General features: G+C 39.4%; 1 protein-coding gene across 1 annotated transcript in view; it reads left to right on the plus strand.

The window, feature by feature from the left end:
* The window catches only part of LOC103893436 (chondroitin sulfate proteoglycan 4-like), a 65,572-nt gene that overhangs the window by 27,604 nt on the left and 26,807 nt on the right, over positions 1–11,161 (plus strand). The window contains exon 2 of the mRNA XM_009272560.2: positions 10,619–10,782. Coding sequence (XP_009270835.1) covers positions 10,619–10,782 — 164 coding nt within the window. The remainder of the gene's footprint in view (positions 1–10,618; positions 10,783–11,161) is intronic.

An 11,161-nucleotide genomic window follows, 5' to 3' on the forward strand; every position in this document is an offset into this window, starting at 1 on the left:
GCGGAGCTGGGTGGCTGGCGGGCTGCTCGGGGTGCTGGTGCTTTGCCGCTCTCGGCTGCCGCTGCTGAAAGCGGCCTCACGGGTGGCTGGGACAGCAGGCATTTTTGTGAAGGTGTAGGTGTCCCCTTCCTTTAAAGTGAAGGCCGAGCCAGTCAGCTCGGGTTTGAGCCTGTGTTGGTGCCCGTTTCCCCTCCGACAGGGGAGATGCTGGGACTTGACATAGCTGGACTTTCTAATAAAAACAAACAACAAAACCCAAGCAATGTGGATGAAACCCCCTTTTTTTTTTTTGCAATCGTAACTGTAATATGTCACGAGCATATACTCTAAGGCATGTGCAAGAATGTTCCCTGTGATTTCTTCCCCTGCTTTGGCATGCATGTGAACTAGGAGTCCCGATGTTAAGTATCAGCTGGCAACTGCAGGTGTCTGGTTTTTTGGCATCTAGGTTCAGCTGTCTTACGTCTGGCTTTTCAGACATGCCAAGGGCCTGCAGCTCTCACTGATGGTCATGCATGTTAAGGTGCAAGTCTTGAGCAGTCACCAAAACCATTGGCACAGCCAAAAACTTCAGCTGGAAATTTCTTTTTCTTCTTCTTGTGATATATCTTCAAGTAAATTATAATAAGAGCATCGAAGACTGGTACTCAAATTTATTATTGAAATACCTTTTTTAAATAATGGACCAGCAGGCAGTTACAGAAGTGTGCTTTTTCGTACTCTTTACAATCTCATGTGACACAAACCAGTTGCCATAACTCCCTTTCTTTAGAAATGTTGAGTGTCTTGTCAGTTTCTGTGATTGTATGGTGGCTGTTTTCACTAGATGAGAAGACTAGTTAAGAAACAAACTCCTAATATTTATTTGCAACTTTAAAAAATAATTTTCAGTTCTTCAGAGATTAATGAAGGCTGAATTGGTAGTTTTTCTTACAGGATTTTCAGATATTGTAAATGAAATACGCCTCTCTTGTCTTTCCATGAGAGAATTTCAATGTGTGGAGCTCTAAGTGGTGTTCTCACCGGTTTTGTGAACAAAAAGCCTGCATGCAGGGTAGGGAGGATTTTTTTATTGCTTGTAGAGATGTCTCAGAGCTATCAAGGATGTCAGGGAGATCTGATTGCCACTGAAATTTCTCTAGTAATAGTAGCATTATCTTAAATGTCATGATGAAGGGTTTTGTCATTGATTTTGCTGGCAGTAATGTTAGGCCAACCAGTACTGCTTTGAAAACATGAAGCTGACAAACCACTTCATGTCTCGCTGTTGCAGTAGCGTCCTCTGTCCCCGACGTTGCAGGCAGTGCAAGGCAAAGCCAGAGCCAGAGGGTGCATTTCTAAACTGCAAGGTAGGGGCATCAGCAATGCAGCCTGCTGCTTGTGCTCACCTAGGTGCGGCAGTGCAGGATGCTGGCTGAGCTGCCTTCAAGCTGAGCTCTGCCGGGCCATGTGGATTGGCATCACTACCAGGTGATCTTGTTAAATTCCAGCTCTCCTCTCTTACTCCAGCTGCTGCTATAGCTATAGCCATACCCAGAGACAGAGAGTTCCTGCTCCCAAAAATCTTGGAGTGAAATGCAAATCCAGTCAAAGGCTGGAAGGAAAAAAAAGCACTAACAGCTTCTTATAGGCAGTGAACTGAAATGAGGTGTTAAGTAGTTTTCCCAACTCTTCAGTGCATTTCTGTGATAGAACCAGAAATTAACGACAGCTCTGTTCATTTGATGTTCAGTGCTTTAACTACGGAACTATCTTTTGCCTGGAAATCATAGAATCATAGAATGTTTTGGGTTGGAAGGGACCTTTAAAGATCGACTAGTCTGGTGTGTAAAGAATTTGTAGATGCAACACAAGGATGTTCCTCACTGTGTACATTTTAGGTGAGTGAAAGAGGCTTACAGACTCTCATAGTGTTTGATTTACCCACAAAATCTCACTGTAAATCCTACACTGACAAAGTGTGAATCAACCCTGACAATTCACTTCTGAATAATGGTTACATTAGCCTTAAAAGGGCATTCCCAGTGAAACTGGCAGCTCCCTTTTCCACTTCCATTTTTCCTGTGCCCCTTATGTGCTGTTGATGTCATCTGCTACCAGCTTAGATAAGAGGACAAAGATGGAAGTAGTAGCTTTTCATTATGAAGTGTCCTGTTTTGGTTCTTCGTTTTCTTTCTGTCATTCTACTGCATTATTTCTGCTCATTGTCCTTGTAGCAAAACTTCATGAACCAAACTCCTGTTTTGTGAAGTGTCAGCACTGTGTTTTGGAGAGTGTAAGATCTGTAAGCAAACTGTATTACCTAAGGTATTCTGTGGTACTGGTAGTGCTTTTCAGGCTCACCAGCTGGATTTGATCATATCTGTGATGCAGCAAGTATTGAGTTAAAAAAGGAACATTAAAAATATGGTTCCATCTAGCTGTAAGAAAAAATGAAGAAACCATGAGTGCATTTTTATTTATTAGGATATAGTTTCTGAGGGCTTTTTCCCCCAGGTGATTATTAGTAATTGCTGCTGAGTTAGACTGAAAAGTGGTTCACTTTTTCCTCCCCCTGCAAAAGTGAGAGGCATTGAGATTCATTGTAAAAGACAGGACTATCATCAGCATCAGATTACACTGTGTAAGGGCAGTCTTCATTTCATCGTGCTCATGAAGTTCTGGTTAGTACTTTAAAGCCCATTCAGTCTAGTTTTAATGGGCAGTCACACAAACTGTAAGGTTTTCTAACATCAGGTCAGATTTCAGGCAGAAACTTGAGAAAAATCAGTTACCAATCTGATTCTTCACTGCTGTTCAGAAGCAAAAAAGCAAATATGAAATTAATTTAAGAAAGTAATTACTGTCAAATTTCATTTTTCTAACTTCTAGTTTACTTGAGCTTTGAATCACCAGAACCGATCATCTTTATTTCTAGAATATGAAGCTCCTGACAACCCCATGAAACTTATGGCAATTTCTTTTACTATTTCCATTATATTTTTAAAAATAGTGATTTTTATCACTGATGTGCTATAAAGTATATGCAGACCTTTCCAAAGTTCCAACAAAATGTTAGCCATGTAAGATATTTTGCCTGAAAGAGTTATTTTTCACTTAGGACAGCTTCATATAATGAATTCTTCTTTTTATCCTATCTTCATAGCATCTTTTTCATACCACTTGGAGAAGTTTATTTCAGAAGCTTTAGTATAAATTAATCACTTTTAAAGTAATTCTATACGAGTGCTAGAACTAAATATTTATTTCTCACAAATATTTTTATATACTCTGAAGTTACGATTGTCCTATAGTCACAATGGTTTCAAACATATTACTGGCAGCTTCAAGGTGAAAGAAGGAAATACAACTAGATAGGGAAATAAACTTACAAATCACAAAATTTCAGAAAAGATACTTGCAGCATGTGAAAGTGGCTTTGGCTCAGTTGTTCTGATAAATAGTTCTAGCTAAGTTCCTCAGCACAAAACTGAAACATGCTAAAGCTACAAACTTTTGTAGGAGTAGAGTCGGTATTTGTAGAGCACACTAGGGAATTCACTTTGGAGAGGACTGACAGCTCTTTTGGTGCTGCAGTAGGTGAAGTCTTGGACCTGGGTGCAAAGCTCTGTTAGCTGGAAGGAGCTAAAGAAATGGTTTGGTTCTGTGGGACAGCTCCAAGCATGCTTATAGTGTAGAATGTGAGCCTGTGCAATAATTGCAAATGTATTCTTTAATCCCCCATTCTGCCTTTTTTCTGACAGAGGGCTGTTAAAAGCTTATTACATTAAGTACCTGGAATTTGGTACTCTTTCACTAATGTTCTCTCCCTTTTTACTCTGTCTCTGCTTGTGCTGTACAATCAGAGTAAACAAGGCTTTTAAAAGTTATTAATATCACAACAGCTTATTTGTATTTGGTATTAGTAGGGTCTGAACACTTATTTCCATCACTCAAATCCTATCCCAAGGGAGAGTCTTCCTATTTATGTTGGAAGTTGCATGCTGTTTTTCCTGTGGTTTAGTGGAACAAAATTGGGACCTGCATCTTCATTCGTTGGGACCTGCGTATTTTATCTTAGTTACAGCAGAAGCTATTTGGGACTCAAGGCGCCTCTCATTGTTTGCTTAGCATCTAGTGCATGAGGGTACTTCACGAGGCTTCAAGCTGTACTTTTATATGGCCTGAAAGTATTTTTACTATGTGGAAACCTACCTGCATCTCTAGATTGCACAACCCCTCCACCTCTCACTGGAGCACCCTAGAAGACTTGGTAGTACAAAAGAAATGTGTCATTACGCAATAACAACTGCTCTGTTTTGAGAATGGAGGGAGAAAGGCAGAGAGGCGAGACAAAATTATACCACTTTAGTTGCTCTACAGCCCTGAAGTGAGCTTTCACAGAAAGTGCTTAGTAGTCTAATATTAGTATGAAAAGGTCTGCTCTACAAAAGGAGAGGTCACACCTTTTTCACCAACCACAGGGAGAAACAGGCTGCACTCTTGGCCAGAGCTTCTACATGAACATCCAAAATAGTAGAGAGTCAAAAACATACCTGAATTTGCCAACAGACAGATAGAAGACCACTATCATCTGGAAGATTAGTATTTATCTGAGGTACCTGTTCCTGTTACGCTTTTGTGAATGAGCTGCAGGGGACAAATCTTCAAGGTGCAAATCTCCGCTGGACAATGGGAAGCTTATTCGAATAACTAAAACAGGTGTTGTCTCTAGATATGCTGGAGGTCATGAAGCCAGTACCTCACCAGTCACAAATGATGTTGTACGTGCTTGTTGCACTTTGTCTGAGTGTGCTGTTAGGACAGATGAATTAGCCTTTATTTTGACTTTGCGTTTTTCACATAGAAAGATAAATAACTTTATTTTCCTGAAGGGACGTTGTACAGTTGGGGTATCTTGGGAGGGATGTGCATCAAACATCTAGCAGATAAGGACCTTCTCTGTGTTTAGGGCTCTTAGATACCAGTGCAGCACATGACAACAGTAGATGGTAAGATAGGAGGTTCAAAACCAGTGAATGCCATTTTTCGCCCCCCTGTCTTCTTTTAATTCCTTTTTATACAGCCAGCCTGTAGAGCTCACTGATACAGATTATTAGCGAGGCCACTGCAAGGACTGTGGTCTCAGCTGAGAGGTTACTGTGGCACAGAAGTGACTCTTGTCTTTCCAGTGGGCAGCAAACAAGCCAACACCACCTCCTCACGTGGCAGTTCTGGAGTTTGGAGAGGATCCTGACTGAAAATACATGGGCGATGTTAGACTTAATCCTTTACTTTTATGATTTTATCTTTAATGACTAGGATAATCACTAGGATGCCAATTTAAAGATCTGTTCAACCTGAGTTGCTGGCTAATTTGTGGTCCCCATCTCTATTTCTTCTCCCTTAGAGCCAACCCTCAACTCTGACTAGAAATACCACATTGGGGCTATAAATCCAGTGTAATAGATTGCATGACTTCCCCCTTTCCCCCCACAAAACAAGTTATATATAGTTGTTTTCACAGAAAATTAGCAGGCTACATGGGAACAGTTTGAGCAGCAGTAATTCTGTGGCCTAATTATGACATGTATTGTAGTGTTGAAAACAGAAGATCAATATATTAGGTATTAAAATTTGACAAATGTTTTTGTCTACATCAGAAGGATTCAGGATGTCTGACTATACTTTTAAGTATTATCTACATTGTTTTTCCTTACGCCATAGGCTTCTGGCCAAAGCATTATCTTTAGAGGGCCCTGGCACTGATACCTCCTGAACATTTTGAAGACAAAAACATTGTCCAGATACTCTCTTACATGGGAACTATGCCATTTTTCTTTTCTGCTTGAAGATCAAATTATATATGTCAATTTTTTCATATAAAAGGGTGGATATTAGGGGCAGGAAAGGGATCCAGTAAAATGCCCCTCTTCTCTTTTTCATCTGGCATAAATGCAAAAATCTTTATGGATTACATGAGTGTAAAAGTCTTTCCGGGTTACTGGTTCAGGCATGGTAGGGAAAACCTTTCCATGTGACTTTCTTTGGGAAGAAGGTGTAAAAGGGATCCAAAGAAGGAAAGCGTTGAGATATGTGGAGCTTTGGCTGTTTCCTGTCCACAATGGAGACCAAAAGGAGTTGAGCAGACATGAAATCTGCATTAAATTACTTCCAATTAAGAAGTAAGTGTGGAATTGTGATTCTGAGATCACTGTTCTTCCTTATGATCCCTGTGCATTGCTGAGAAGATATATCTAGTCCGAAATGAGAAATACAGAAAAAAAGGGAAAACAGAAAAAAATCTGTTCTTTCAGTTAGCTCTTTAGTCTTTATTTTGTTGTTGGATGGATGTGCATAGCTTGTGATAACTGTGTAGTGAGTGAGTTTGGTTTTTTGCAGATACATTTCTGGGGTTGTTAGTTTTGGCAATGGAGAAGAGACAAAGCATTTATTACTTTGCGCTTTGAGTACAGAAATCAAGAGAAAAATTATTCAAGGTGTAGCTGTTCATTGAATTTGATGATGTTTTTAACACCAGAGAATTGAAAACTGAACAAAAGGATAAAATGCCAGCCTAATGCCACCACTAGATGACGAGTGAAGAACCTTTTGCTCTGTGATTATGAAGGCTTTTGCTGTGCCTGGCCTGGTTTCTCGTGGTTACTTCTAAGAAGATGTTGTGGTCAGAGTGGTGAGGAATCTTCAGTAAAATTACTTGAAACAAAATTCTCAAAACTTACACTTCCCATATAAACGTTATCTGTTATGATGGAAATATTAGGAGGGATTTATAGCCCCAATGTGGTATTTCTAGTCAGAGTTGAGGGTTGGCTCTAAGGGAGAAGAAATAGAGATGGGGACCACAAATTAGCCAGCAACTCAGGTTGAACAGATCTTTAAATTGGCATCCCAAGTGATTATGACGCTATTTTTTTGAGCCTTTGTGTATCTTCATCTATGAAGGGATGTATAGCTGACATAGATCTGGCTCTTATTCTCAGCTGCATCCACCCGTCCTTTCTGTTTGAGGCATAGAGCTGTTACAGAATAGATTGTCTGCCCAGGCAATCCAAAGGTATCGTTCCCTATATGATATGCTGAATTCACCTGTTCCAGTAGCAAGGGACCTTCAAGGTTGGTATTGTTGGTTGAACTCCACTTACTTTCCATAATGGTATGATTGACATCAGATGGTCCAGGACAAAATGTCCCCTTTTCAAAAGCTGTGGCACCAGCTTCATTTTGAGGTCACTCGTAACATGGTTTCAGCCAGAAATCATTCTAAAAGTGTCTGCTATAGATGAACTTGATACCTATACTATAAAAACATGTTTCTTAGTTTGGCGGGTGCTGAAGCAGAAATCACGCCAAGGCACTGTAGGTGGTCTTGGCCCAAGATCTCATTTAGTGCTGGATCAGCGCCTAGGCTGACGTTGAGTTTCCTGCCCCACCTTCAGTGATGGATTCTGACTCTGAAGTGTTTTATGGAAGACAAAAGCTTTAATGTATGTTTCTTTTTTCTTTTCCAGGAAATTCATATTTAGTATAAACACAAACTGTTTCCCAGTGGCACACCACAAAATATTGGCTCTGCAACTTCATTTCTAGTTATTCTAAATTGCACTTGGTAATCCATGGATAAGTTTATCTTTCTGCTCAATTGCTTCCCCCCAAATCCAGTGGTTTTTCCTCACATACTTGAGTCTAATGAGAATTTGATATCTTTAAAAGTTATTTTCAAGTTCCATCAGCAGTCATCAGTTTTGATTCAGAAATTCACCATTGAAATTTGGGAGCTGTGTTACAGTGATCGTAATGAAACTTTCAGGACATTAACATCTGTGAAAGCTTTAGATTTCATTTGTTAATTTCTGAGGAACTTCACTGACAAAATTGTAATGAAATCTCTTACTTGCCAGTTCCATAGGGGTGCTAGGATGTAATGTAGCAAAACAAACGTAACTGCTTCTCAGAGTCTCAGCAGAGTGAGGAGAAGAGTCTGTCTTCTTGAGGTGGAGTCTTCTTGTACCCATAATATTATATTGATGTTCTGATGTTTCTACAATGGCTGAAGGAAATGGAGTAATCTTTTGATTAAGACAGGTTATTTCAGACAGCTAGGTTATGCTTCCTATGTTCTTCAGGAAGATGGTATCTCAGTGCCTTTCATTTGCTGAGATGGAGGTCAGAAGACTCCTCTCCCTTACCTGTGTTACTGGGTCCAAAGCACTATAGGGTAGGGACAATCTCCTATAGTCTACCTGTATGGTAGGCAGAGCAGTGACAGTCCTAGCCACTGCCATAATATGAATTTACCATAATACAAAAATTATAAACATTTAACCTGTTTCCTGGCTTATTAGTAAAATTTAGTCCTCACTTATATTGGGGGCTTTTCTCTAGTTCTGTTATTCCAATACTTGCTTTAAAAGGGAGGTCGGTCTTTATTAACCCCACAGTATTATCATTTCTGTATACAACAAATGGCATTGGTTCTCTTACTGTATAGATTTTATGGGAGACCTGTAAGGTATATTAGAGCTATTTGATGAAAGCTTCTTTTAAGCTGGAAGTGAACTGGTGGGGAAGAATTCCTTTTTGTTCAACTTGGAACCAATTTTTCTATGCACAGTGGTGACTCTTCCTTTGCAAGAAATATAGGTACTTCAGTAATCTAAAAATCTTTCTTGTGTTTCTCTGGGTACTTAATATAACACCCTATTACATAGCTTTTGGCTGTGGGGTTTGCTGAAATCTTAATCTTGGGAAAGCCACCTAAAATTTTTATGTATACTACAACAAATTTGTAGATATTATTAGTGATTGTTTCATGAAACAGCTGGTTAATGAGACCTTTGATTTGGTACTCTGTAATGTGCAGAATCCAGTTCAGAGTCTGAGTTAAAGCCACACTTTGTAAGAGTCATCAGAGTGTGTTAGATTCAGCAGAGGGACAGCTAATAAAGAGACAGGAACAATTAAACCTCAAAAGTCCTCAGCAGTTATGCTTAATCTTAAAAAGAAATGTGTTAAAATGAGAAAGTTGTCTCAGAATGAAGCTAAAAGCTGCAAAATAAATATTTAACTGGTGGCGTCCGTGAAGAGTTGTGTCCAAACACAGCTGAAAGCATCATAAACCCTGGCAGATGTAATGTGAAAATAGACAGGCCTGGAAGAAAAAAAGGTCAAGGATCAGCTAGCGGAAGGAATCAAAGCTTTTACCAAATCCTTCTTAAATACATCAAGAACAAAAACCCTGCAGAGGGTCTGTGCAGCCAGTTGATTAAGTTATCAGTATAAAAGAAGCACTCAGAAAGGGCATGGCTACTGCAGAGAAGCTAAATGAAATGGTGTTTACTGCTAATTGGGAAGATCCCCAAACTGAAATTCCTTTTTTGGGGGGGAATGAGAGGGGTTGACCTAAAAAAACCTCAGGGATGAAATTGCTTACTTGCTATAGGCAATATCTGATCTCATGCTTTAAACTCCCTGGGTACCTGAAGCCTGGAGGGTGGCAAATTTTATGCCAGTGTTTAAAACAAGAATGACCAGAGGACTGTAAGCCTGACATCCGTACCATTCAAATTTATAGATATTGTAACAAAGGATAAAAGTCACAGAAGTAAGTAGGATCAACTTGGGAAGAGTCAGTAGGGTTTCTTTAAAGATAAGTTCTGCTTTACAAACCTCTTGGAGTTTTCTTGATGGGGTGGGAAAGGTGGCTGAGATTTAGATTCCCAAAAGGCTTTTGGTAAAGTTTGACATCAAAGGCTTTTGAGCAGCCATTGGATAGGAATGCAGGGCTTTGTATATTAAGTAATGGATTAAAAGATAGGAGGAGAGGTAAATGATTGATTTTTTTTGCATAGGAGGGAAGTTACCAGCTTTTGGGGATTTGGTCTTGGGATCTGTGCTATTCAGTATAGTAATAACAGGGATGGTAAAGACAGTGAGTAGTCAAATGAGAAAGTTTGCTGGTGTTACTATTCTTCAAGGCAGTAAAGAGGAGAGAAGAGAGTGAAGGATTGCAGGAGGCCTGTACAGAACTGTGTGACTGGGCAGCAGGGCAGCAGAGATGGTTGCAGACTGCGTATGTGAAACGAGAGGACGCTTCAGCCTGGAAAAGAGGTGAATGAGAACAGATGGCAGGAGACCTGTGAGTCGTCTCATCAGAGGTGACAGAGGATGTCTCTGATGGAGATGTAAGAGCATGTTGTAAATCAAGATGTTTCCAAAGAGAAACTAGAGGAGTACTGCAGAGAGAAATCCTTTGGCAGTTACAAAATAGACTGACTGTGACAAGCTCAGGAAAACGCCTGAAACAAAAAAATAATTGGAATAGTATTTGAAGGAAAGTATTAAATATGATTGCACTGTTCTTACAATTCCCTGTCGTCACTGTTGGAGGTAGAATACTGGGCTATATTCACTCCTTGTCTGTACTGGTATGGCCATTGGTCTCTTAACCGGTTGCTTGGACTGGTTAATTTGATATCTGAGATCTATTTTCATTAATATATAAATAAGTATATGGAGAGTTAATATAAGGTTTTTATATGTATTTAGCTGTAGATAAGAAAAAGAGATTTTTTTTGTGTGACTAAATCTCCTGTTTGTTTTTCTTTCTTTCTCTCAGTATCATTTTATGGTGATAGCTTTGTGGAGTTGAATGTGGCAGAAGCATCGTCTCAGACATCCGTACAGTTGCGGTTTCGAACAAGCAAGCCACATGGACTGCTTTTTCTTGCAGCTGGGAAGAAGGATTATTGTTTAATGGAGCTACATGCAGGAAATGTACAGGTATGGTTTGTAACTATAGCTAAAAAGATGTATGTAGGCTGTATTGTTTAGTGTTTTTCTTCAAGCTGTTGTCTATAACAATTCTCAAAGTTTATGTTTAAAAAAAAGGAAAAATCACATAATATAATTGATAATTTCAAAATATGGTATTTATTTCTCACAATGATAGTCATTAAAATTGACCTCTAAAAGCCTTTGAGATGTTTAGATCTTAAAATCAAGATCATTGTGTTCAAAGCATGAGTTTCGGTAAAGGCAAAATTTCAGATTTGATGATGTTAGCATCATAGAAAATGTTTGGATCCAAATAATAGTTTTTCTGCAAGGTAAGTTCTTGGAAGATCATTGTCAATTGGGTTCTGAGGCGTTGTTGGTCCTA

Source organism: Aptenodytes forsteri, unplaced genomic scaffold (genome assembly GCF_000699145.1).
Source record: "Aptenodytes forsteri isolate BGI_AS27 unplaced genomic scaffold, ASM69914v1 Scaffold92, whole genome shotgun sequence".
NCBI lineage: Eukaryota > Metazoa > Chordata > Aves > Sphenisciformes > Spheniscidae > Aptenodytes > Aptenodytes forsteri.